The following is a 25,410-nucleotide window of genomic DNA, read 5'->3' as shown; positions in this document are numbered from 1 at the left end:
TTGCCGTTTACGTTTCCCAACCCTTGTCAAACCCGGTGCTTAATATTTGCCCGTCCGTTGCCTCCCTTATTGCTCCTCCCCTTTTCGTCACTGTGCTTTCGAAGACTGGAAAATGAAGGATTTGTATCGAGTCCCCGGGGAGTTTGTCTCAAGGCTGATTTTCTTGCTTCTTGGTCACTCATATATCTCACTTGCAATTTTGCAAATGCGGGCTTCACACTTTTTTCCTTAAAACTTTAGAAGGGATCGTATAATAGAGCGTCTTTATTAGAGACGACTTGACGTTTCAGTTAACTTTCCAGATTTATCACCAATTGGTTTCCGTCTGTTCTCTTTGACATGCCAAGGTGTTTGCCTTTCGTTTCTCACGGTGTCCGTTTTTGCCGAATTTACGTACTGAAAGCCTGCAAATATCCATGTTCCTCTCTTTCTTTGCTTGGGTCTCCTGTCCTTAAGAGCTGACGGGATATGATTGTACCGGTTGACCTATTTTGCAACACGGCGCCAATGACTTTTGAACCAGCTGTTGTGCCATGTACTTCTAGCTGCCAGTTTCATCATTGATCTTCTCGTCCATGGTTTGCTCCTTTTGTTATTGGCTTGGCGTGGTTCATGGCGTTATTAGGAAGCCGTGGTTAACAGTCCTTTATGATTGTACTCGTGCGACGTGATGTGCAGGGCAAAAAAGGAGCACTCGCTGCTATGGCGCTGGCAAGTGATGTAATTCATCATGTGGTTCTCCTTATGCTTTTTCATTTTCGCGGCCATCGATTGCGCGTTTTTATATATCTGGTTATGCTCGGCCATTTTGTTTCGCCTTTCGCTCGTGTCTCTTTCCACAACACCTGTAGGGTTGCGCCGAAGTCATGTTTCGCTATTGCAGGGTTCCTTTTTCGGAATTCATCCTCACGCTCTTGTACCGAGGGGCTGCTTGTCGTGTATCTGAAATGAATTACGTTTTGCGAGAGATGCGGTTGGTAGTCAGCGCTTGAAGACGTTTCACTTGTTCTCTAATTGTTAGTTTCTGATCTTGTCAGAGAAGCTGGTGCAATTATCTATAGCGTGCGCCTCTTTCATCTCAAACACATCGCTCAGGAGCACTTGCTTATTTCAAGAGTATCTGTCGTCAGGAGCTTTGGACATTTCTGCATTATCTGTTAACGAATTAGGAAAACCGCGTTTTTGGACCCGCTCCTAATCTTTTCTTTGTGTTTGGAAAGAATGATGGACGGTCACAGCATGTTTCCTTCTCCTTCCGGAGCAGATGCATTACAAATCTACTAGCAAGTGTGAGCCAACATCTGGGTATCTAAACAACTCATTGACATTATACATCGGCGAAGAAAACAAACGTCGAATTCAACTGGCTTAATTGCTCACCACTTTGGCTTGATTCGCATTTACTGGCTTTTGCTTGTGGATAAACCTTCGTTGCATTTAAATCTATTATATTTCGTGTTACTGTGTTTATTGGTTGTGTATATTTATCAAACGACGACTGTGGCTAGGCAGCAGAGGCAGAAGACCTAATCTGCGGACTCTCAAACGTCATCAGGACAAGGAAATCTTTGGCGTACGACCATGCTCAAACGACTATTCGGATAGGGCCATTACATCGCATCACCCTCATTTCACAATGAGGTATAAAAGCTGGGACGTCCTGCTTTTCCCAGCAGGGAGCAAGGCCCCTTTACAAGAGTTTCGAACTGCATGTCATGCGATCAGAGATCCCGGTATGCGCTCCTCAACTGCCTTTTATATCTCATCAAGTGCTGCACGGTTTCGACCAACATTTAATTACGCGTATAGGATATTCTTCCCCCTTTCCGTTCTTTATCGACCCTACACAACCTCTCGGTCATTTTACTGCGTCTATATTGCCTGTTGTGCTACGAATAGGAACTGCATCTGCTAATTCTGTCCCAATAGAAGTAGTCCCTACGTTCAGCGGAGTCAGAAATATTCCGTTTCCCCTCGCCGACATTATTCCACATCAGCTTCCTGTGCTTACAACTTTTACTCCGAGTCTGATTGTTGGCACGCCTTTTCAGATATCTATTCATTGCTGGGAGACGCCTCATCCGTCATCTCGAGCGGAGGCATTGAAAGAGAAAGGAAGGGAGGTTCGCTTTCACGCCCGCGTTTTTATTGATGGGCACTTCACATCGTACGTTGAGAGGAAGGATTATTGATGACAAGAATAATTGACAATTCTTTAGATACCTCACATTTCCTCAGCAGGGTCCATGGCCACAAATCATTAGTAAGTTTCTGCAGCAATTTGATGATATCAATCACTCATTGACCGGCTTTTTCAGATACTACGTGTGGTAAGCTCCCGTTGACAAGCAAAAGCCAACGCACACCTCGCTCACCAAATATATTCTTACAGCATCTGCTGAGGTTGACAAAAAGGGCGCACGTCAGCCTTTAATATTCCCGCAATATCGCTCGGAATACTTGACCAACCTTGTCTGGTCTGCCGAGCAATCACTCGGGCGGATCATAGTGTTGATTAGTGATGGTGCCATGCACGCGCAGCGCAATCCGCCTTTTGAGCAGGCGATAAACATCGTTCAATTTTCGTTTCAACATGTTCCTCTTGGTAGGTTGAAGTCTGATTCTCACTTTTTATCTGGTCCTACCACTGACTTGCATCACGCATAGACATCCTCGAGTCAACAAGTATTGCGTGGCCGAATCCAAAAATGTGGCTGCAGCTTCCGATGGCAAAGAGCAGCCAACAGCCTAAGTTTTCGCTCCGCCAACCACTAGCTCCGCTTCCTCTTCCTGTTGCTGAACCTCATACTCATTCTCCTCGTGGTCGGGACAGCAGTAGGGAAACTTTGCAAAGAAACGGAGAGAGCAACCCAAACTGGCAATTTGTTTATCCTATGATGCCTCCGGCTTCAGATTCAGTTGCAGCTTTCCGCGGAAATACAGGCAGCGAAATTCATGCTCGACAATCTCAATATACTGGACATGCAAGGCACCCCAACTTGGCCGAATGCCCACCATGGTATATGGCTTCACAAGCAAATATTGATAGTCAGGGAGTTTATGAGCGCATGCGAGGACTCAGCCAATCTATTCATGCACATATGTATGCTCAGGCTGAGGCTACAGCTGCTGATGATTCTAGAGCGGCATATCCATGGACACGCACACAACTCCAACCGGAAGACATTGCCATGCCGGATTACCCATCGTCATCTATTACGCCTATGAGCAGTCGCAATCAATCAGGAGACGTCATTATGCGAAGCAAATCACCAAGTGTGATTGCAAATACATGTGACGAGGAGTATGGTCAATTGATTGATCTGTTGAGCAATCAGAGACGTGGTGGACGGCCGGTCAGTCAGCCAGCACCACAGGGCCAAATGGGCCGGTCAGAAAGTGTGTCCGCGCGAACTGAATTATCTCTGCAAAATCCGGAAAAGGGGGCGAATCGAGACTGTCAAGAAAGGCAGGGCCTAGAAAATCAACGTCCTCGTCGTTCCAGCTCTCAGCAGCGCAGAAATACAATGCCTGCTTCGTACTTTATCGCTCGTCCTACACGGCCCTCTGCGGCGGCTGAAGCGCGACTCGCATCATATCATAGATATCACCAGGCGCAATCAGATCAATCGATTCGCCAAATCCGTCCGTCTGAAACACATATGCAGGCACGGAAAGTGTCCATGATTGAAGCAACTCCGTTGGCTGGCGTGGTTCGTCAAGATATCCAGCAAGACCAAGACGTCGCGGCGAAGAAGCCTGCGAGAGATGGGTCCGATGTAACGATGCGCTCGCAGTTTTCTGAATTTTCTACACGCGATGATGAGGGGACGACCAATATTGTTGGTGCAACTGCAAAAATTGATTCTAAAGCGAACGATCCCGATGATAATACTCGTGTGGCGCCGGTGGTCAATATGTCTGGCGATCCGCACCTCGTGCCCATTGCTCTTGTACGAGCGAATAAACCTTCACCGGATATCAAGAGTAAAAAAGAAGGGAAACGGGCCAGAGGCAGGCCGAGAAAGAGCGAAGGTGTAACCGTTTCTAATACTGCCGCGACTGCTTCCAGTGAATCTGTTCAGGATCCAGTCGTTGCGGAGAACAGGGAGACTTCAACTTCGTCGGAGAGTATCATTTGCATGGGATTGAGTCGGGCCAGGCTCCACTCGGGGAATGTGGCTGAAAAAGTCCAGCAGCAGCGACGACAAGACACTGTTGCCATGCCGCGCGTTCCAACATTCAAGACCACTTATACCGCTGCCAAGCGCAAGCGCTCTCAAGATTCAGGGATCATGGGCACTGTCCACGATACACCCGGCTCAGGTCCACGTCCAGATTCGAATACACATTGGCAATCGTCTGACGCGCGCACTCATCGACGTCTGGGTGGTGATAATAATGATGATGATTACGACTTTGGTGGTGGCAGTAGCGCCGGCGGCGGAGTCAGTCTAAGTCAAAGAAGTGCGCGTGGTCTGTTGGAGCCTCTGCTATCAACTGCTGGTTTGGCGAGATCTGGCACCGGGCATACTGGGAATGTTGGGTATGACAATCACAGTGAGAATGGCAGGGGGGTCGATCGTACTGGAGATGGTCGAAACGTCTCACTGGACGAGATTGGTGCTGGGACTAAGCCTCCGAGTTTGACAAATTTGGAAAGTGGCAATGGTCTCAAGAGTCCGATAATTCTCAGGAGTCCCAAGAGTGCAAAGGGTTCACCAAGTCCCAGGAGTCACAAGAAGAGAATGATTACAAGTCTTGGCGGGAACGGTTTCAAGGGCGCAGATGTCGGCGAAGAATCTACGAATCTCAACGACTCGGCCGCAGCCAGAAAGAAGAGCGTCAGTGTCACTAGGGCGGTTTCGGAGAATATTGATACCTCGAGACGCCATTGCGATGCTACTGCTGGTGCACAGGCCAGAAAAGAGGCCAATGGTTCGCCGAAATCCCCAAAGAGAGACTCCCCTGCACGTGCGCAGCAACAGCAGAGGGACAGAGTGCTGAGTTGTCGAGCTGAGAATGCGCAGTGACTGTATTCTCTTATCTCTTTTACTCTTACTTCTGTTATTCCCGCCTTATCCTTGTTGACGCTCTCCTCTACTTCCCTTTTTCTCTTCTTCTTTATCATTTTTTTGAACTCTGTCCTTTTTTTTCCCACCCTTTCCCTTTCGTTCATCTCTTTCTTTTTCCTCTTTTATATCATAAGCTTTCTGTCTTGGCCAGTGTGTCAACGGCAGGCTTAATTTTACAATATCCCTGATAGAGCTACAAGCCGGGTTAGACAAGGGTGGGACATTGGCGTGTATGTTTAATTCATGGACTACGCTTCACAGCGGGAAAACCGGTGGCTGAAGCGTTCGTATTACGCCATAGAGGATAGAGGATAGTACAATACACTTCATTTAAGGCCCAATTAAGAACATTAAGATCTATCAGCATGAGTTAATTGTCTCTCGGTCGATTGTCTCTATAACCTGGTTATAGAGAGCAGCCAAGTTATGACTCGGCAATGGCCATAATTCGGGTAAACTATGGAGTTCGCTTCTGGCTATAGTACAGGTATAGCTTAGCGGTATCCTGTTATCTACCTGCTAGAATACGACGGAGCGCGCACCGAGCACTTGTACGATAGTATAGGATCAGAAATACTATTGAGGGCTGCAACATTTCCCCAATCTTGCCTTTGATCTCACACCGCCCATCTTCCGTTGCATGCTGCTGCCTTGTCGCCTCGTTGCCTTGCGGCTCTGGCTGCAGCGGCGGAAACGCCGCCTTCTTCCTTCTCCAAGCACGCACACGCGGGGGAGACACTCACACCAGTTATGCACCGGTAGTGAGGCGGAACACTAATTCGCCTGCTGCCAAACGCTCGAACCTTTTCTCTTCCCTGCGCCCAACCGACGCGGCTACAAATGGTTGGTCAACAAACGATTGACCTGTCGAGTATCAGGCATCAACCTTTCCAAACCTGACAGGAGAGACACAAGGCTGAGAAATCGACCGCTGCGAGACGTGCTGTTCTCGCAGTGAGGCTATCAGGCTACGAGTGAGAAATTGTTGAATTTAGAAAAATTAAGGTTTACTTCCCCCTGTCGAAAAGAAAGAGAGAAATAAAAAGAACAAGAACAACTGACACTCTTGCGGCACAGATACGGGACGACTGGCAGTGCCCGCAGCTCAGCCTTCTGTACCGTGCTGCTGTGCAGTTGACATGATCACTTTGAAGGTGCATTGGAATGCATTTCAATGCAGCAAAGTCCCAAATCTTGAGAATTGATTGGTCATGACTCCGCCATTGTAGTCGTAATCACCTTCAGCCATCAGCATCATATAGCGTCAAGAAGCTCAAGAAAGGACGGGAAAGCTTTGAGCGAACTCAACGGTCTGATTCATCTGTGTCTTAGCTGCCCGAATTTGTTGAATATCTGTGGGCAATGGCAGACCTCCTTGAGCATTTGATTGTCCCGGGGCAGTGCGGGGTTCAAGGGTATAAGAATGGGATTGAACCTCTGCTTGAATTACAGCATCAGCATCAGCATTCTCATCAAACTTTAGACTCAAGTTCAAGCCAGAGCAACATGAAACAGCGCAGAGAAAGTGTCAATTACCGACCTACCACTTCTCGATCTTCATCAGACTCTGAAGGTGTGTCGCTCAAGTCGTCACCTTCGCAGAAAGATATTATATTCTTCTCTCCACCGCCGCAGCAACAGCATCACCAAACGAGATCAAATATGGCGTCTTCATTTCTCATCCCTTCTTCCTTGGGAAACCCAGTCGATCAATATCTTTCCTCAACTGTGGCTGCAAGCAACTGGCCAGGCAATAGGACTGGTCTTTTGAGCCCGCGCCATGCGAATTATTCTCAGAGCACGCCCAGTGGGGCGTGGTCGAATGAAAAAGAGGTTCTCTCTGACCAATCTATTCAAGCGGTGACAGCCACGGGTCCCAACAAAGTAAGCGTACTGTACAACATGTGCCAGGAGAGGGGTGTCGTTCCCGGCCTTACCTGTAACGATGTCCAAGGTCATTTCGTCGCCATTCTGAAACTCGGCGATCAAACGTTCCAGGGTGCTTTTCCGCGTCCAAACAAAAAGGCAGCCAGGCAAGATGTAGCTGCCATGGGAATAGACGCTTTACGGGCTATGCCCCTTGTGACGGGGCAAGCATATAAACAACAGCGGCAGGTGCAAAGGCAGCAATTACAGCATCAACAACCCACGCTTACTGATACCAACAGCGGTCCTGGCGAAATCCAGAATTGGATTGGCAAATTGGGAGGTCAGTCTGCATTGAATTTTATTACTGCTTTTGGTTAATGTTTTCCCTCATTGTCTTCTCTCACATCTTCTCCCGTTCTCTTCAATAAGCCACTCTCTTTTTCCACCCCATCATGCCAGCATATTACACACTCACAATAGTTTCATCGATTTCATATCGAACCTTCAAGCCATGGCTTGTGCTGCCTGTTACACCGAGTTAAGCTAACGGTCTCCTACACTATATAGAATACTGCGCGGCAGAAAATATCCCGGAACCACATGACAACCCAATCGAAGGCGGTCCGCGGGGATATGCGCACCAGGTCTTCATTACCGACAAGGACAGCAACAGCGGAACTGACGAGCAAAGTAAGAGTCGGACTCTCCAATTCGGGAAAGCGGACAATTTCTTCCCAAGCAAGCAAGCAGCCAAGGCAAATGCCGCGCATGAAGCTGTCGAATGGCTCATTGCCAATGGTCGTATGGACCAGTCGGGAGTCAGTATGAAGAAGGCCATGAAACGGTCAGGTGCTGTATCACCACCAGGCACTGCCTCAGCCACGAATGGACTGGCACCGCAGCATATTTCGCCCGCGCAGAGAATTAATGGTACGTTGTCTCTTTGACACTTTCCTTTCTGTTTTTCCCCTTTCTTTCCAACCTTTCCAACCCTTTTTTCTTTTGTATATTCACCACTAAAAATTTCGCTTCTTTTCCTTGTGTTCCATTTAGACCCCAAGACTCCATACACAAGACCGTACAATACTCCGCTGTACGAACTTGACTCTGATCCCATGGAGAAACAGACCTCTGCCACACTCTCGGCCTCGGAAACTTTGAATACCGCCTCGAGGCGCCCTCTCATTCTCCAGCAAATTTCTCGGGCGGTGCAGTCTTTGCGCAGAATCCGTACGTCTCGCTCGTCTCCTTGCGGCTGTCGCCATCTTCTTCGTCGTCTCAGACCCTATCAGGGGACACGCGAAATCGTAACGCTGCCCAAGTGGTCCGTCGACAAGGAAATGAGCTAGTGCTTGGTTATGTAGAAAACGTGTTTGGACGGAAAAACGCCAAAGATGAATGCGCACGCAAAGTCCTCCTGATTTTGGAAGAGGAGTTGCGTGTTAGGAAGGAGCGTTGTGGGTGGAATTGAGTTTCGGTTTGTGGCTTATATTTTTACGCTTTATATTTATTGCAAGTTTCTCTTTATTTAGATTCTTTTTGTTGTCTTATTCTCCTATTTTTTTTTTTTTTTTGCTTTTCTTATTCTTTTATTTTTTGCGTATTATTTGTACCTTTATTTAATTTGATTTTATCTTTGTTTCATTTATCTTTTCACTTCAGGCATCATTGTCATTTATCTCCTTTTTTCCCATCTTCACATCTTTTTAGATGAATGTCTTCTATCTCATCATGTATCTACAATGCATACCTAAGCCTTACATGTCCAAGAACACATCTAGTTGTACAGTCATTGCTTCGTGTCGTGACTCGAGGGGGTTTCTTATCAGTATGAATACTGATATTTACATTGAGTTTTTCTGCATTTACATTGGGTCGTTGCCTGTTGCCTGTTGCCTGTCGTCTGTCGTCTGTCGTCTGTCGTCTGTCTTCTGTCTTCTGTCTTCTGTCTTCTGTTGCCTGCCGTGTGATATACCATGACTCTTGCATGCATGCATATATACCATATACAATATACCTTGGTCCTTGGTCCATGGTCCTTGTTTATAAACCACAGCTGCAGCTACATAATGTATATATGTATGCTCGACATGAAAATTTATGATTTATGATTTACAAACCACAAAATACAAGCAATCAATTTAATTCATTTACTCAACTGCCATAATGCTATATGCACACTGTGGATCTGTGAATCTGTGAATCTGTGAATCTGTGATCAATCAAACATTAACATTGAACATTGGACATTGAACATTGAACATTGAAAATCAAATATTGAGCCAGGCTTGCTAAGTTGCTAAGTTGCTGGGTTTCTCTGTTACAGATTGTCTTGTTGCAGATCAAGGTTCTGTGATGAGTCAGATGACATGACACATGTATTCGTGAGTCGTGATGTATTGAAAATTCGAAATACATATACATATACATATAGGTATACATATAGTACCATTTGAAAGAATTATGGTCTGTAGAAACCTGGGGGGTTTGGTGTGGGTGGCGGGTTGGGGGAAGGGCTAAGGGCTAAGGGTAAGGGGTAAGGGTAAGGGGAAGAAAGATGATTATGCAAAAGGACGGTCATATGCCGGCGGTGGCGAAGAAGACGATGACGATGAAGAGGGCAATAGGGCAGAAGAGGAAGAAGAGGGCACGATGAGCGTAAGGCGCGGTGGATGTGCGGTCGGTGGGATGGATGGACCAGGGTTTGTGGAAAGTGCGGCTGCGGCGGGTACTGCGACAGGAGTGGGAGCGGGGACAGGGACGGGGACGGGTGCAGGTGAAGAAGTAGGTGCAGAATGAGAAAAAGGAGGACTAGGCGTTTGGCTGGGAGTAGTAGTACTAATAGTAATAGTAGTACTAGGACCAATTGGGGAATGAGGATGTGGCTGCGGATGTGACGAGGAGGAAGAGGATGATGGAGACTGCTGGACACCAGACAAATCGCCCACGGAGACAGTTGTCAAGACTGCAGATCGAGACGCTTCTACTGACACCGTGGAAGCCATGGCGGGCATGGGCGGCGGGGGCGGAGGTGAACAGACGTCAAAATAAGCCGGGGATGGAGGAAGTGATAATGTATCGGAGGCAGTCAAGCTTGTTCGCGTGTGACGCCGCGACTGGCCTGGATGGTGTGATAATGGGGTATTTGGCGACAAAGACGATGATGCGGATGAAGAGGATGAAGATGACGACGAAGTTGAAGAAGAGGATGGACTACGCTGGTGACATTGTAGGCAAGGTGTATCGCGTGAGATTTGTGTCTCCGAATGATTATCACCATTACAGTGACAGCTTGCGCGCTGCCAGAAGAGGAGATTTGGGTCGACGCGCTGGGTGAACGGAATGTTAGCATGTACTAGCGACATGAGGTCTTTGGAACGAGGAGAAATATAAAGAAAACGGGGGCGGCATACAACGCTATCCCTCCATAGTCCATATGCTGGCGGGGGAGGACGAATGACTGCTTTCTTCTCAACATTGCCATATCGACCAATTACCATATCCTCCTCAACATGCTCTTCTCTCATCTCATCTTCGTCGAGATGTGCCAGCTCTTCGTCTCGCGCGAGAATCACCCGGATAGGACGAACAGGGTATGCCAAGCGGTGTTGTAGCCCTTGAGGCATGTCCCCGGAGGAAGGCGGGGGGGCGAATGCAAAAGAGTAGAGAAACGGCGGCTGATGCTGAGTGACACGTTCACGGTCCCGTTCGGCGCATAGCTGGGATTCCGGTAAGGGCTGCCCTCCGAGAGGATATGCCGCGAGGCAGAGCCGGATGAGCAGATAGATGAAGACGATTGTAAGGACGACGATTAGGATGAGAAAGACAATGGTAAACGCGTCGCTGGTTATTTCGTGGCTGGTGACGAGCGCGAGATCTGTCATTGTCAGTGGATTGAGATATGGTGAGGCGCCCTAGGGAGCGTATAAATCCATGTAGATAAATAATATACGTACAGATTGTGAGCAAAATGGCGAGTGCTGATCCGGAAATAATGCACATAACAGCGTTATTTTTGACTAGTTTGCTACCCTTGGGTGTGGAGGAGCAGCAATACCGCCATATCTTGCGATCGGTCGTAGGGGTTGCTCTATTTTGGGACAGCACCTCTGTCTGATGCGGGGTATAATATCCATAGTGTTCGGTACTCTGGATTTGACTAGAGTCTGTTATCGTTCGATGATGCCGCACGCCAACAAAGCTACGAGGCGAGATCGATTGCGTTGCGTCTGGTGTGGTTGGGGAGTTGAAGATTCTATTGTAATCCGCAGGAGTAATATGGCGGCTGCTGCACGGCGAGGGGAGAAAACCCCTATCTGATGAGTTCGTCGCTGGGGTATGAGGAGAGGGAGAAGTTGATAAAAGGGAGGGGTTTGCAGATTGAGGATTTAGAATGAGTGGAATGTCGCTGACGGTAGAATCTGGACGTGAGCGAACTCGTCCCGAGGTCGGATCAGGATCAATGGACAATGACGGGTGATGTCTCATGGTGTATCTGTTCTGTCAAAGCAAAGAAAGTGGCTGTAGATTTCCCGATTATCATCTGTTGTCGTATTTTTCTGAAATCAGAGCTAACAAGATAGGTGTTGCTCCTACACTTCTGCTTGACAAGCTGAAGACGACAAGAAGCAAACGAAGAGGAAAGCAAGGACGATAAACACAGACCATGGACTTTTGTATTGACGTTGCCAACAGCCTCTGCTTTGACGCAGTAAAAGGTCAAGGTTAAAGAAAGGATGCGGCGATACGATTGTAAATAAAGTATTGCTTGGAATGAACAACCTTAAAAGAGTCGCTCACAATTATTCACGTCAGATCCAGAGAAAAGATAAATATGGAAAAATAACAAGCACCAATTGAAAAGGCATTTAAAACATCTTAGGTGCAAGTTCAATGCATGTTCAAAATAAATGGCGTAGACCCGGCCAATGAATGGGTCGAGTTTTCTGACATCTGTAAAGCATGCGAAACACGTTGCGTTGGACAAAACAGAAAATGCTTAGGGGATGCAAAAGAGTTGTATTTATTATGAAACGTAAAAACAGAGCAAAGATGGTAATGAAACCAAACAGCTGCAGGACGGAAAAGCATCAAAGAGTTTGACAAAGCACAAGGGCTTTGCAAGGGAGAGAAACGAAACAAGGACTTCGACATTGAAAAGAAGAACAAAAATACCACAGCGCTTTGTGCTGGCGAATTGCTACACTGCCGCAAGCTTGATGATCTGGTGGCTTTGTAGTAGAGAATGGTAGTGCATGTTGGAAGTAGAACAAGGTCGGTTAACTTTGTTTAGGCGCTTGGAAGAGCTCATAATTGAATGCTTGTGATGAAGTTATATTGGGAATCTTCAATGAGCAATCTGAGACTCGTGGTTCCAAAAGTCGTGATGGACAAGGTCAAGGAGAAATAGCCGCCGGCGTTAAACCGGTCTTCAGCCCGGGGCCAGTAATTGGCTGGGGAAATGGAGCGGTAAACATGGCTGAGGAAACGCCACCAGTTGCATGTACTGAAACGTGTCTCACCAATTCCTATGCCATAACTCCCCTGCGTTTCAAATCTGACAGGCTGCTTACAGGATAAAATAATTCGAGAGAGTGGCGTTTGATCAACAGATGTTGTCGTCGCTGCGGTTATATCGAGTACAGATTATAGTGGTGCCGAGAAGGGAATAGCGTCACCCCATGCAGACGCGGGTAGTCTAAACCCGATTTGGATCTTAGTTTTTCTCCCTCAGAAAAAAAGTTGATTCTCTGTGTTCGCTGACGTTATTTTTGCGCTGAATTTCTTCCCCGGATGTCCCATCGCCATAGCTTCATTCGCACCCCGGAACAGATCGGCTGAATTCAGCATCTACGTGCAGCCGGGAAATTCACAGTTCGGTATTTTCTGCCAAGAATTCCAGCACATACATCATGTCCGACGTCGAGGAATCTTCGGTTTCCAGCGCTCAAAACATAGCGCCAGCTCTGCCTGAATCCAACAAAAGAAAACGGGACGAGACCGTTGAGGCCGCTGTAGAGGAAAAGACTTCAAAACGGTCCAAGAAGAGAAAGAATAAAAAGGCAACATCTGAGGGTTTTGCGGACGCGGACCTGGACACCGAGAATGGGGTCAATGCGGCATTAGGGAAAATGGACGGTTCTCTGTTGGCGGATTACGTTGCGCAAAGGACGAAACGCTTCGAAGGGGAATTGAGCCTAGTGGAGCTCGAGGACAGGCGCCTTCCAGGTTGGTCTCTCTCAATTTCCGATCTACATAATCCTCAGGCATGTTCGCGGACCGATTGCTTATATCACCCTGAATTATAGAGAAGGCAATACGCGATACGACGTCGTGGGAGAAGCCACGAACGACGGCAACCCTTCCCGACTTTTTAGAACATTATGCCGCGCAATTTGGTCGCATCAAGCCCCTTTCCAAAGCTCCCAAAGAAAAGGGTAGCCCTCATACTCTTGTCGTCACCGGCGCTGGTCTGCGCGCTGCCGACTTGACGAGGTTGGTCTCCACCTGTGCCCAAGGGTAATCTGGTTATGAAAACCTCACGAGTAATATAGGGTTTTACGAAAGTTTCAGACAAAGGAAGCCACAATTGGGAAGCTCTTTGCCAAACATATTAAGCTCAAGGAAGCTGTCAAGTTTGTAAAGCAGGCAAGGCAAGTCAACCGCTATGCCCCCCACGGATTTACAACAACGTTATCGCCGCTAACATTTAATGTTAACATTAGAATCGGCATTGCTGTAGGCACTCCGGCACGATTAATAGATCTTATCGATGAAGGTAATTCTCAATGATCGCCCGGTAGTGTTACAAACTCACACTGACTTTTTTTTTGGCGATTTAGGCGCTCTTTCCATGGACAAGCTAGAAAGGATTGTGATTGATTCCTCTCACATTGATCAAAAGAAGAGAGGCATTTTGGACATGAAGGATACTCAGATTCCTCTGCTGAAATTTTTGAATCGGCCGGAAGTCAAAAGCAGATACGGGGCTACAGAAGGTGGTGTAGAATTGTTGTTTTACTAAAACCGCCAGTGCTATCCTCCCTCGCTCGCTCGCTCGCTCTCTCTCTCTCTCTCTCTCTCTGTCTGTCTGTCTGTGTGGATGGCGAAGCTATTCAATGCAGACTATGATTCCATATTATTCTCGAGCGCTACATAGGACTCAAGGTCTATACCCACAGTAAAGCATTATCAAATAGTACAAAAAGTTTTCTAATTTTGCGTTAATTTGTTCTCCTTTAGCGATAAATCAAAACAATCCATACCATCGACCAACGTGATGATACCAATTTTCCAACAAAGTTCACAATCAAAACCTATTAATAGCGTTAGCTACCCTAAAAATACGTTCATCTGGAACCCAGTATATTTTTTGTAAACTTTGCAACAATGTGATGATGACATCCGGTTGACGGCTCCAAGAGTATCCCGCACACCCATCCTTTTTTTGCCGGAGCTGGCCGTGCAATTATCGACTCGCCCTTGACTATCTCTATGGCTGCATCCAATTGGACGGATCTTCAATAACACGTTTATATTCCAGGCGATGACGATCTGCATTGATGCGATGGAGTTTTGTGAGTGTTTCCGCCCCTTTGCGGAGAATTTGGATATGGGCGGAGAGAGAAAGTGCAGAAGATGGCGACGGGCGCGCCGAAGCGTCAATGAGTCGAGAATCGTCGATATTCTCGGACAGGTGTTTTAGCGCGGCCGCCATGGTTCTCAGCGTGAGCGTTGAGTTGCCGACATGGGAGCGGGTCGCTCTACGATGCTTGTCAAACTCGGTGAGATGGCTGAGCTTTTCCTTGTCCTCGGCGCTGAGTCCGGTCCAGATACCGCCCTCCTCACGGCGACCCCAGGTGCAGAGGATGCTCCACATTATCGACAGGTTCTCCGCGCTATATGTGCGGTCCCCCGCATCTGCGGGAAGCAACCTCTTATGTAGTTCATTTAGAAGGTAATCCAAGGAATCAAGACCGTTGAGGATATATTCGCCGCTACTTATTATTTTCTCCAACCTGTCTAGGACAAATCGCTTGTGGTAAGTGAACGCGTTAGTCATTTCTCTCATCCGATACGTCCATAGATCTATATATCCAGGAACAAGCCATTGCATAGAGCGCGAAAGGGCGCCAGGGGGCTCTATAAAATCCTTTTCAGCCATCCATTCAAGTCTGCGTATGGTACTATTTGTCTGTATCGCTATGAGATCAAGCAGCCCACGAAGACGCGAATTGAACAGCAAGACTGTGTCAACTGTCTCGTGTGTTTTGCCAATGAATGCTTCAAGAATGTCGAGCAATTCACCCCTGGGACGCGAAAGCGTCATGTCAGCTGAAAACCATTAATCCAACATATTTCGCCTTCTCTGAACACATGTGTGATCAAAGCACTGATTTGAAAGCTGCATGCGCAATGGATTTTAAAGGGTGACAGGCATTGTGAAAAAGCCACAAATAGAGATTGACAAGCTCAAGAGACTGAATAGGAAAGGCGCAAGATAGGTAAAGTTCGACATAATAAATCTTACCGGTTCTTGAATGAGCTGACCCGCACTCGGGTACGTAGTTGACGGACTCTCATCTCCCCCTGAATTAAATATTGAGACAGAGGCATATGTTGGATACCAGCGTGAAGGAGTCCTTCGATTGGAGATTCAATCGTGATGAGTTGACCAAAGTCGACAGGCGGAGGTACAGAGCCCAATTTGAGTTTCTCCAAGACTGGCAACGGAGACGACGATTTGCAAATCGAGAGATTGAAGAGGCTTGCGCCAGGTATGAGGCACAGCGGTGAGAGGGATGCGTGAACAGATTTTGCTACCGTGTTGGTCACAGCCCCAATGATTTGGTAAACGATGAAGACAGTAAGAGCAATAGACATGGGTATTCTGAGAAGGCGTGGCATCGTCACAACCACTTCGACAGCGATGCTAAGAACCCGCACCGGCAGAGATGCCAAAGTTTCAAACAGGTCTGAGCACGTAATATTGTTGTCGCTCTTCTCGTCCGTTGCTGGCATGCTTTCTAAATACTGTGATTGATCTCTTTCTCCTGGTTCTCTTCTCTTCAACGGTCCGTACTAGATATGCGCGGATGATAAGGCAGAGCCACCCAGCGTACCTTTATGCATGGAAGCCGTCAACAACCCTGGCTCAGACATGATTCTTTTATCGTTAGAAGAGAAATGTTTTCGAGGTGCACGGCGGGCTGAAGACATGTTGAAATGTCACGGAAGAGTCGTGAGATCCTTATTGCGACGAATTGCTTGGGTATCGCTTTGAAAGAATGGGAGCAAAAGGAATAAAGGAGGGCAATATAATATATATCATTTGGCTGGAGTTACCACGACATACTGACCGCATGCAATTGACTATACCCACGAAAAATTGGCTAGGAAGGCAGAGCGAAGCTGCTAGAAAATAAATGCGACAGCAGAGACAAAGAAAAAAAAAAGAATACAGATGCAAGAACTGGCATGAATCACGCTGACGATGGAGTACAAAGAACAAAGCATCACGTCTGTTTCGCAGTGGTGGCAGACTGCTCCAGCTTTCCCTCGATCCTACACATGACAAAGTTCATCAGTATACCTCGAAGACCGACGGAACACATATATTTCCCCCATAACGGTTTATCACGTCCAAGGTAGATAAAATGAACCAGGAGGCAGAGACGCAGGCAGTAGAATTCGCGATCAATGAGGATCGAGAGATGTAATCGATGAGTATGCAATGGGATCATATAGAACACCGTAAAAGTTCAAGGCCCCCGGTCGGCGGCACGGACCCATCCCGCAGAAAGCTCAGCGGTCAGTCTAGGCCAGATCAGGCAATAACTCGTACTGATATGATTTCAACTAGAAAAATATCAATTATCTCCGAGAGCTGTTGGACCCTGCGCAGCACCATAATTCTTCACCTGTCAATCAGCACAGCTTCACCTGCTCATTGTCAGCTATCCGCTGTGGTTGTGGCTTACAATGGCAAAATCAAAGTCGTCCAAGCGCGACACCAGACGAGACAGTCCCGCAGACATTCCCGCCGTCGACGAGCCCGCCGAGAACCACGAAGACACTTCCGCGCAAACACAACGGAAGAAGAGAAAACTTTCGCACGATTCAACAGCGGAGCCTGCAGCTGCTCAGTCGGAAAAGGTCGCCAATGATGCAGACGCGGTGAAGTCTGCCGGCGCTGAGCAAAAATCAAAGAAGAAGCGCAAGACGAAATCCAGCAAGTCGAGCGCCGCTCAACAGACCGAAGAGGGAGGAAACAATGCGCAGCAACAAGCCCAAGAACATACTGGAGAAGGAGACGAAAATGCTGGTTATGATGGCGAGGGCGAACACCAGGGTGGGAAGGCTGTGCGATTTATCGTCTTTATTGGTTCGTGCATATTTCTCTACCGTCCCGTTATATCCTATCGCCTTTCGTATGATTGTCCCCATGTGGCTCCAATTTATGCCATTGGTCTTCATACACGCACTACCTTCCTCTTTTCCAAGATGCATTGCTTTACCTATTCCCAAGGCCAAAGAAACCTAATATACTAAAAACAAACACTGACACTGACACTAACATTGACACAGGCAATCTCCCGTATTCCGCCACGACAGAAAGCGTGACCAAGCACTTTGCCAAAATCCAGCCAACTTCTGTGCGGCACCTGACGGACAAGGAGACGGGCAAATCAAAGGGTTTTGCATTTCTGGAATTCGAAGCGTACGATCGTATGAAGACGTGCCTGAAGCTGTATCATCACTCGAATTTTGACGATGGCATTTCGCCCGCGCGGAAAATCAATGTCGAATTGACGTATGTTCACCTTTTACTTTTCTTTCCCTGTCGCAGTTATTTTCCTCTTATTTTCCCTGTCCCTTTTCCTTCGGTGGCCCGCATTCTTCTCCATTCATCCCATTCCTCCCTCAGTCCCCTAGAATGTTTTTAGTTCCCCCCCCCCCCCCCCCTCCCCCTGTGATTCTAAGACTAACATTATATAAAGTGCCGGCGGCGGCGGCGGCAAGAGCAGAGACCGCAAATGGAAACTGCGCACTAAAAACGAAAAACTCAACGAGCAGCGTAAACGCCAGCAACAAGAACAAGCCAAGCAGGAAGCGCAAAAGGCGAAGAAAGGTAGACACCAGCAGTCACACCAGCAGCGGCATCAACAACAACGGCCGCGGCCTGGAAGAGGAGGCGATGGGGGTGGTGCCGGTGGCGGTGCCGGAATCGGCGCCGAAGACCAAGGCGGTATTCATCCCAGTCGACTCGCCATGGTTTCTGGTCCTTAGGTTCTGGCGAAGAAATGTATATATACGTTATTCTGATGTGCCGGATCAAAATTAAACGTAAGGTATAACGGACGGACGATTCTTGGGTCGGGTGCATTGTACTTCATTGTATTTCATTGTAATTTTTATTAGTTTCTATAGGAGTTGTGTCTGTGCCGTCTACTGTGTAGGCGCAAAATTTATACACGATTTAAAGAAAAGGCGATCCATACGATTCAAAGTATATGAATTTGATGGGATGTAGTAGTATGTATTCTTTAGATGATTCTCTTCTTTTGGTGGTAGCAAGAGGCCTGGAATAAGTATATGTACAATACAATGATAGTAATGATATAAAGTTGACAAAAACCCCGAGGCACAACGCATTGTATCACTTAGAAAAAAAAAATGGAGATTGGAAAAGAAAAATTGGAAATGGGAATGCGGATTTGGGGTCAAATGGACAGAGACGGAAAATGAAACGGTTGCTTTTTTGTTTATTTGCCTAATTCGCCGAGCATGAGGTTTCTGTCTGATGAGGCGGAGACGACTGCGGGTTGGAGATGGAGTCAGTAGGGAATGTCAAAGACAGTAGTAGATACCTCGGATTAGAACGACGGTAAGAGATGAAAGGGGAGAAAACACGATAGGAAGAGATGATAAACTTACTGATTGGTTCAGAGGTTGGAGAAAAGCGCACGTCATTTACGGTACCCTTGTGGCCGGGCAGCTTGTACAGAAGCTTGCCCGTGGCAGCCTCCCAGACAACAACACTCCTGTCGCCGCTACCTGCGGCAATCTTCTGGCCCTGGGGATCCCAGCTTGCGCGAATCAAGTTCTTTTCTAGGCCCGTTGGCGCGCCGTCGAATGTGCGAATATGTCGGTCCGTGGGCGCAAAAGGACGTATGTCCCACGTGCGGACAGTTGAGTCGTGAGAGTTGGAGAGCAGGGTCTGCGAATCGGGGGAGATTTGGAGAGAGGTAATGGTATCGGTGTGTCCTATCATGGTGTATGCGACGCTCTTCTTTCGGAGATCCCATACTTTGATGTCATTGTCGATGCTGCCAGAGTAGAGCTCGTTGCCGGCTTCGGACAGCGTTACGGCCGTGACGGGGAATTCGGTCTCAATGTAGTCGACGGCTTCTTTTTGCCGTGGATCCCAGATCTGTTTGACAATTGCGGCCTTGTTAGTATTCCGTAGAGTGGCCAGGCTTGTGTGTTCTGAGATCTTAAGAGGCTGAGTGACTAACCCCAATGGACCCGTCGTCGCTACCACTGATTAATAATTCCTCGCCCCGTTTGCTAACGTCCATGCAATTAATCACTTCCTCGTGTCCTACGTGTCTCCGTATCCGTAGTCCGGTGTCCAGGTCCCAGCTTGCGAGCATGGCGTCGGCCGAAGCAGAGTAAACAACACGAGAGTCTCGCGACCATTGCAGGTCTAGAACCGCTCCTTTGTGTCCGTTTAATATGCCATAATTTTCACATTCGCCGTATGTTCGCCATAACACTGTGATCGGACTGTCAGTAAGGTCCATCCTGAAAAATTAAAACCAACTAAGAGAGCCATTGTTTCTCACTAATTGATCGATCCATTGAACCAGACGCAATATGTTGTCCTGTCGGGTCAAATCTCGTCGCAAATACCTCGCCAGAATGACCTGATTGCTGTCAGCATATTTCCGTTCCGCTTCATCCTGCCTTTGCAGTATCATATACCGGTCAATTCTAAAATCGGCGCCTGCAGACCGCTTGTCCTGGGGACCTTGTTTCCGCTGTCAGCTTATGTGTCCCAGAACACATATATCCGCGCAATTCACATACAGCCTGAATAAGTGCGCCATCCTGCGCAGTGCTATTTACTACCGCTACCGCATTGCTTCCACTCAGATCGCCGTTGGAGCGTTGTCGCTTGACAATCATTTGCGAAGACCCAAACGCGTCCGACGCGGGTCTTTTCTCGGCCGACATTTTGTCCTAAAGCTTGGGCGGCCCGGATGAAGATCTGAATTTAGGTGAAAGACAATTCTGAGCAAAAATGTAATCAATCTCAATGTTGAAGCTAAGGACGCGGAATGTCCAAGCCAAAAGTCCACACAGAGCCGCACGACGATGATGGTTGACGCTAAACCAGATCTAGGTCTGATATGGCCTTATGTAATCACACTCGGGCCTCCTCGACCGAGGATATGCGGAGGAGCTGCAACCACGTTATTATTTGTGAATAGCTTCTCGAGCTTGCGATTTGTCTTAAGCTTGGGTTTTGTGAGGTTCTGATACTGCTACACCTTCTGCAGTGCGAAACTTAGCATAGGGAAGCCTCTCATCGATCTTTGATAAGTCACCAATGGCTTCAGCAAAAGCAGTCAGAATTGGGGAAGAGTAAGTTTATATCACCCCGCCATTGACAAGTTAGATGAGCGTGCTAACAGGTGCTGTGCAGGGTATGGAAGTTAGTATGACCCGTAATCCAGCATTACCATAGCTAGATTTCAGTTCCACGTGCAATCTTGCGACATGTAGAACTGCAACTGACGACGGACATTTAGGACAAGGGTTGACAAGGTCAACGCAGAGCTGGTGACTCTCACTTATGGTACCATTGTGGCCCAACTCTGCAAGGACTACGAGAGTGATTATGTCGAGGTCAATAAGCAGCTCGACAAGATGGGCTACAATATTGGAGTACGGTTAATCGAAGACTTTCTGGCCAAGTCTGGTGCTGGCCGCTGCTCTAACTTTCGCGAAACTGCGGAAATGATTTCCAAGGTATGGCATATATATTGGCATACGAGTCTTTGAACATGAAATTTTCGTAATTCGTTTGAGCACCTCATTGCTGACTTTTGCTATCAGGTTGGCTTCAAGATCTTTCTGAACATTACACCTACGATTGCCAATTGGACGAGCGACAACAAAGAATTTTCTCTTCTTTTTGACGAGAATCCTCTTGCCGACTTTGTCGAGCTTCCTGATGATGGCCGCGCACAGGATGAGTTGTGGTACTCGAACATATTATGTGGTATTCTGCGAGGAGCACTGGAGATGGTACGTTGGTCCAGATGGCAGATTCAGACATGACGCAACGTGTTATCTCTATAGAGAAATAATTTGCTCGTCGATGAGCTGACGAGTATATTCTGATATAGGTGCAAATGCAAGTGGAGGCGCACTTCATCAGCGACGTCTTGCGCGGCAACGACACGACAGAGATGCGGATATCCTTGATCCGTTACATTGAAGATGAGCTACCGCCCGAGGATGAATAGAATTGAGCATTGGTGTCTCGAAACATGGGACATGCATCTTTCTATGGGAAGGCGTTGCTGGAGATTGGCGTTCGAATACCTCTCAAGGGGCTTGACAGTTAGTGCACCAGGCATTTTTGCGAAATGGCATCATCGTTATCATCATTTTGAACGGGGCCCCTCAATTATTTGGCTCTGGCGACTGAGATTAGATCAAATCTCGACAATATATTTTGCCCCATGAAGTCGTAGAGGGAAAAAATGGAAAGGAGCGTGGTTTGCATTTGACGAGACAGTAAAGTTTGGTGATTTATGACATTCCGGGGATCCCGGCTGTCCTTTGCGGGCCGCGATGAAAGTGACGAGTGACAGGCGTCGTCGGGAAGAGGAATGGGGGGAATGGGCTGACTGATCCTGGTCGGGTAAGGGGCACGGCGGGAGAGAAAAGAGTGGAGTGACCCTAGGCTTTTTGTCCCTGAAAAAGCGGGTGACCCCAGTTATGCCCCGGGCGCCCAACGCTTCACTGCGGGTTGCCAACTAAATGGCATGACGATGATGAAGTTGCATGCCAGCCCCAGCAATGAGAAACACCGATGGGAATGATGATCTTGATGATAGATGATGAGCCATTGACCAATACAAGTGTCCTCGGTCAATTGCCACTACAACAGTACGGTGGGAGAACAAAGAGAATTTCAACATCAACAAGTGACCATCAGCCACTTGGCACTACTCGAACGGTTCAGGAATGGTTGAGGGGAACGAGTGAAACAGAGCTGTACAGTGAAAGTCTCTGCAAGTAGGGACAAGTATCTCTTGTGCTTGGCGATTCAGACGTCGTCATTCAATTCCAAATCATCATCGCCATCGCGAAGGATTATAGCCACAGCATGTAACAACATCTAGACATGATGTAGCATTGAGATCTCAGCTCCTATTTGTCATTGATGAATCTAATCAATTCCTACCAAATGATAATAATGATTTGAGATATAGTAATCTCCTTTTCTTGATTATTATTATTATTATCTCATTGTTGATTTTCTTTGAGGATGAATTGGGATCTGGACGATGGCGGATCCATCCGCTCTTTAAACGAGCCAATCATTAGCCATGGCTTGACTAGCGGTTCCGTGATTATCCCTGTTCTGGCCAATTAAGAGTCACAAAACCAACCCTAACCCAAGACCGGAGGGGCGAGAGGTCAAGAGGCGGAAAAGTCCCCTCCCACTTCCCTTTTCCCCCCAGAAAACATGTGCTGTATGGCAATAATGTGAGTTGGCGAAAGGCGGACATGTTATTGCAATGGTGGAGAATGCATGGCTCGAATCTCAATTGATATACGTTAGAAATGATTTGAATGAAACAATTAAAAAGAAAAATTAGAAGAGGAAAGAGAAGGATAGAGGCAGGGCTGGATATGCGAGAGACAGGGTCTGAGGCGAATTCTTTTCAAGAGGAAATATTCAATCATCTGCTTCATTGGCGGCATCCGGAGCATCGCGATCACCAATTCGCGTCTTGCTCGAGACCTTTTTGATTTTTTTGCGTAGATCCGCCCAGACCTTTTTCCGGGACAGTCCATCCACTCTGTCTTTCAGAGGTCCTCTCTTTACCGTAGAACTCTCCATATGTCCAACCATTGCCCATTGTGCGTCTCTTCTTGACTGTTTGAGGGTGGCTCGATATTCTCTTTCTCCTCGTGCTGTTTCGGCCACCGCCTTCCCTCCCACATCTCATTACTCTTTCTCTCCCTCTCTTTTAGTTTCTTGATCGTCATCCTCTCCACCTCTGTGATCCGCTCAGGTGTCGATTCATTTCGACCTTCTACAGAGCAATTACAAGGGAAAGGTCACAATACAGAAGCATCATCATCGTCAGGCTTCGGCTCTGACTCCGGTGGCGCTAGAATCAGCCATCAACCACTGCTGGGCTATAGAGGCAGTGGTGCTTCTTCAATCTGCCTTTCCCGAGTGGCTTCTGAAAAGAGCATCTTTATATCACAACCATCAAATATACCTTGCGTACGACCACGGAGATCGTCTATCGCCTACGTCGTGGCGGCGGAAGAAGAGACCCTGAACCAGCTCGGAAGATTGCTTGCATTTGGACCGTACCAGGTTCAATCGGCAGCACTGTACCTTTCATCTGCTAGGGTCGATATCTCTTTTATCTTTTTTTAAATTATTTTTTTTTTTTACCCTCCCTTGGGTTCATTGCTACATCCATCAATCAGGTCGCATTGCCTTTGATTCTCGTCGATTATATTTGATGGCAAGGCGATAGATATATAGGTCATCGCATCGGATACCTTTTTGCCCACCTCCCCAATTTTCCCGCAACCACCCATCGCTTGTTGCTCCTACGGGCTACTTTGCTCTCTCGCTTTCGCTCTTCTCTCACTCGCGCCAAGCGCCTTCTCCACCACCATCCACCATCCACCATCCACCCACGACCGACCCGACTAACCTCGCTGTTGCTGCTTCCGCTGCTTCTCCCTCACAATCACTGCCCTGAGCCTTTTCGACGCACCCTGGCTCACCCTTTTGCGACCGCCACCTTCAGTGACTGTCGTCGGCCGTCCTTGGAATCTCATTGATTCCTCCTTCGATCAAATTCACCTTCTTCTTTTTCTTCCCTTGCCCCTTTCGACGTCACGCGGTCGCCGACTTTCTAGTTTCCCGTTTGTCGGCATCCACCGCACCAAAGGTCTTACTCAGCGCCACGCTCCCTCGCTCCTTTGCCAGCTCCCTATACCCTGACGTCGATCGTTATTGTCGACACTGTTATACCCATCGCCGTCCGATTCATCGCGACGCGCTTGAAACACGCCTCTTTCTTTCTTTTTTGAGAGAGCGTTGACGGCTGAGGTCTTCATCGGTGGCGGCATCCGATTTCAAGCCGCCTCCCCTGGACCTCTTCCGATCTAGGCGCGCAACAACCCCCAATCCACTCGTTGGATTTTCATTTCTTTGGGCCAACTTCGATCTCCTCCATCGAAACCTCACTATACTTTCTTCCCCTCCATAGTCGTCTTTTGAGCTTCATCGTGCCCTTTGCGCGCTGGCTCCACGAGGATCATGAATGAGATGAACATGGCAGCCCTCAATGCTGTCGGCGGCCCCGTCGGCGGCATGCCTGTAATGAACAATGGCGCGGCTGGGGTCCCTCGTCCAAGCAATGCATCCGCCGTCGGTATCAATGCTCAACACGTTAATACGCCTGAAATTTCGCGAATGCAACTAAACACTTACATTTACGACTACTTTCTCAAGAATGAACTCTACGACTGTGCCCGTGCTCTGCTCCAGAGCGACGCCAACCTCAACACCACTCCACCTACCAAGACCAGCCCCGGCCGTCGACGCCAGGATGGCAATGTAAACGGTGTCGATGAGAATGCCATGGACACGGATTCCAAGGACGACGTCAAGCGTCCGGATGATCTTCCCACGCCGAACGTGCCCCCGCTCTGCCCCGGAAACTCGTTCCTGTTCGACTGGTGGTGCTTGTTTTGGGATATTTTCCATTCGCAGCGACGGAAACCGAAGCCGAGCGGTGGCGGTCCCGTTGAGCAGTACATGCAGCATACTCAGGTAATGCCAACATGCCTCTTTCTCTTTCTTGCTGTTTCCCGGTCCTATCTTATTGATTTCTTGCGCCCTCGATACTAACCTAATGGGATTGCTAGCAACAAACGCGCATGCGACAAGAGCAGCAATCGCAATTGATGCGCCAGATGAACCCCGGCATGATGCCCAATATGCAGTACCAGAACATGATGATGCGCGGCATGCAGGCCAATGGCATGAACCTCGCCCAAAACGAACTGCAACGTAAAGCGTTGCAGAACAGCCGTAATGCGTATGTTCAACCGTAAGCCGCTCCAAGAAGTTCCAAAACACTATTGGGAGGCTCATCAATTTTCCTTTCTGTTTCTTTTTTACCTT

At 47.9% G+C, this 25,410-nt stretch overlaps 9 protein-coding genes across 9 annotated transcripts in view; 6 read left to right on the top strand and 3 right to left on the bottom strand.

Annotated features, from left to right (window-relative positions):
- Positions 1 to 1,636: 1,636 nt before the first annotated feature.
- On the top strand, positions 1,637 to 5,033 carry L228DRAFT_237217 (hypothetical protein; the record flags this gene model as incomplete). Its single annotated transcript, XM_018330903.1, has 6 exons — positions 1,637 to 1,733; positions 1,930 to 2,167; positions 2,220 to 2,263; positions 2,319 to 2,330; positions 2,393 to 2,605; positions 2,668 to 5,033. 6 exons carry the CDS (start codon positions 1,637 to 1,639, stop codon positions 5,031 to 5,033), a joined length of 2,970 nt encoding a protein of 989 aa, XP_018189828.1.
- Positions 5,034 to 6,224: 1,191 nt separating this feature from the next.
- Positions 6,225 to 8,446, top strand: L228DRAFT_92951 (hypothetical protein). Its single transcript, XM_018336976.1, has 3 exons — positions 6,225 to 7,284; positions 7,512 to 7,874; positions 7,998 to 8,446. The coding sequence occupies exons 1-3, from the start codon at positions 6,438 to 6,440 to the stop codon at positions 8,291 to 8,293; spliced, it is 1,506 nt and encodes a 501-aa protein (XP_018189827.1). The 5' UTR covers positions 6,225 to 6,437; the 3' UTR covers positions 8,294 to 8,446.
- Positions 8,447 to 9,505: 1,059 nt separating this feature from the next.
- On the bottom strand, positions 9,506 to 10,942 carry L228DRAFT_259511 (hypothetical protein; the record flags this gene model as incomplete). The annotated part of the gene is made up of 3 exons (XM_018334172.1): positions 10,901 to 10,942; positions 10,358 to 10,821; positions 9,506 to 10,273 (listed from the first exon to the last, which is right to left on the bottom strand). The coding sequence occupies exons 2-3, from the start codon at positions 10,568 to 10,570 to the stop codon at positions 9,506 to 9,508; spliced, it is 981 nt and encodes a 326-aa protein (XP_018189826.1). The 5' UTR covers positions 10,571 to 10,821; positions 10,901 to 10,942.
- Positions 10,943 to 12,713: 1,771 nt separating this feature from the next.
- Positions 12,714 to 14,144, top strand: L228DRAFT_245179 (hypothetical protein). The gene is made up of 5 exons (XM_018332107.1): positions 12,714 to 13,172; positions 13,253 to 13,439; positions 13,499 to 13,597; positions 13,670 to 13,722; positions 13,787 to 14,144. Exons 1-5 carry the CDS (start codon positions 12,857 to 12,859, stop codon positions 13,966 to 13,968), a joined length of 837 nt encoding a protein of 278 aa, XP_018189825.1. The 5' UTR covers positions 12,714 to 12,856; the 3' UTR covers positions 13,969 to 14,144.
- Positions 14,145 to 14,436: 292 nt separating this feature from the next.
- On the bottom strand, positions 14,437 to 15,965 carry L228DRAFT_266616 (hypothetical protein; the record flags this gene model as incomplete). The annotated part of the gene is made up of 2 exons (XM_018334887.1): positions 14,437 to 15,253; positions 15,475 to 15,965. The coding sequence occupies 2 exons, from the start codon at positions 15,963 to 15,965 to the stop codon at positions 14,437 to 14,439; spliced, it is 1,308 nt and encodes a 435-aa protein (XP_018189824.1).
- Positions 15,966 to 16,812: 847 nt separating this feature from the next.
- On the top strand, positions 16,813 to 18,528 carry L228DRAFT_259508 (hypothetical protein). Its single transcript, XM_018334171.1, has 3 exons — positions 16,813 to 17,328; positions 17,532 to 17,757; positions 17,945 to 18,528. The coding sequence occupies exons 1-3, from the start codon at positions 16,926 to 16,928 to the stop codon at positions 18,231 to 18,233; spliced, it is 918 nt and encodes a 305-aa protein (XP_018189823.1). The 5' UTR covers positions 16,813 to 16,925; the 3' UTR covers positions 18,234 to 18,528.
- Positions 18,469 to 20,268, bottom strand: L228DRAFT_245175 (Ca2+/calmodulin-dependent protein kinase). Its single transcript, XM_018332106.1, has 6 exons — positions 20,037 to 20,268; positions 19,932 to 19,977; positions 19,793 to 19,873; positions 19,463 to 19,722; positions 18,882 to 19,377; positions 18,469 to 18,762 (listed from the first exon to the last, which is right to left on the bottom strand). Exons 1-6 carry the CDS (start codon positions 20,181 to 20,183, stop codon positions 18,710 to 18,712), a joined length of 1,083 nt encoding a protein of 360 aa, XP_018189822.1. The 5' UTR covers positions 20,184 to 20,268; the 3' UTR covers positions 18,469 to 18,709.
- Positions 20,269 to 20,756: 488 nt separating this feature from the next.
- On the top strand, positions 20,757 to 21,481 carry L228DRAFT_208431 (TRAPP I complex; the record flags this gene model as incomplete). The annotated part of the gene is made up of 3 exons (XM_018329759.1): positions 20,757 to 20,981; positions 21,069 to 21,260; positions 21,362 to 21,481. Coding segments are annotated over 3 exons (537 nt in total), but the record flags the coding sequence as incomplete, so codon positions are not given.
- Positions 21,482 to 24,555: 3,074 nt separating this feature from the next.
- Positions 24,556 to 25,410, top strand: part of L228DRAFT_266612 (hypothetical protein) — a gene marked incomplete at both ends in the record, with an annotated part of 2,912 nt that continues 2,057 nt past the window's right edge. The window contains 2 exons of the mRNA XM_018334886.1: positions 24,556 to 25,056; positions 25,152 to 25,324. Of these exons, the coding sequence (XP_018189820.1) occupies positions 24,556 to 25,056; positions 25,152 to 25,324 (674 nt within the window). The remainder of the gene's footprint in view (positions 25,057 to 25,151; positions 25,325 to 25,410) is intronic.

This window comes from Xylona heveae (genome assembly GCF_001619985.1).
Source record: "Xylona heveae TC161 unplaced genomic scaffold L228scaffold_3, whole genome shotgun sequence".
NCBI lineage: Eukaryota > Fungi > Ascomycota > Xylonomycetes > Xylonales > Xylonaceae > Xylona > Xylona heveae.
Note: the sequence above shows the minus strand (reverse complement) of the source record. Positions and strands in the feature narration are given on the sequence as shown.

What these genes read in the sequence shown, in the direction of transcription:
- L228DRAFT_92951 (XM_018336976.1), top strand. Translation starts at nt 6,438, where the DNA reads ATGGCAGACCTCCTTGAGCATTTGATTGTCCCGGGGCAGTGCGGGGTT. An exon ending in TTGGATTGGCAAATTGGGAG is followed by an intron (nt 7,285 to 7,511) that starts GTCAGTCTGCAT and finishes TACACTATATAG; the next exon opens with AATACTGCGCGGCAGAAAAT. An exon ending in GCCCGCGCAGAGAATTAATG is followed by an intron (nt 7,875 to 7,997) that starts GTACGTTGTCTC and finishes TGTTCCATTTAG; the next exon opens with ACCCCAAGACTCCATACACA.
- L228DRAFT_245179 (XM_018332107.1), top strand. Translation starts at nt 12,857, where the DNA reads ATGTCCGACGTCGAGGAATCTTCGGTTTCCAGCGCTCAAAACATAGCG. An exon ending in CGAGGACAGGCGCCTTCCAG is followed by an intron (nt 13,173 to 13,252) that starts GTTGGTCTCTCT and finishes CCTGAATTATAG; the next exon opens with AGAAGGCAATACGCGATACG. An exon ending in AATAGATCTTATCGATGAAG is followed by an intron (nt 13,723 to 13,786) that starts GTAATTCTCAAT and finishes TTGGCGATTTAG; the next exon opens with GCGCTCTTTCCATGGACAAG.
- L228DRAFT_259508 (XM_018334171.1), top strand. Translation starts at nt 16,926, where the DNA reads ATGGCAAAATCAAAGTCGTCCAAGCGCGACACCAGACGAGACAGTCCC. An exon ending in GCGATTTATCGTCTTTATTG is followed by an intron (nt 17,329 to 17,531) that starts GTTCGTGCATAT and finishes ACATTGACACAG; the next exon opens with GCAATCTCCCGTATTCCGCC. An exon ending in AAAATCAATGTCGAATTGAC is followed by an intron (nt 17,758 to 17,944) that starts GTATGTTCACCT and finishes CATTATATAAAG; the next exon opens with TGCCGGCGGCGGCGGCGGCA.
- L228DRAFT_245175 (XM_018332106.1), bottom strand. Translation starts at nt 20,183, where the DNA reads ATGTCGGCCGAGAAAAGACCCGCGTCGGACGCGTTTGGGTCTTCGCAA. An exon ending in GCCGATTTTAGAATTGACCG is followed by an intron (nt 19,874 to 19,931) that starts GTATATGATACT and finishes GACAGCAATCAG; the next exon opens with GTCATTCTGGCGAGGTATTT. An exon ending in GCGACGACGGGTCCATTGGG is followed by an intron (nt 19,378 to 19,462) that starts GTTAGTCACTCA and finishes ATTGTCAAACAG; the next exon opens with ATCTGGGATCCACGGCAAAA.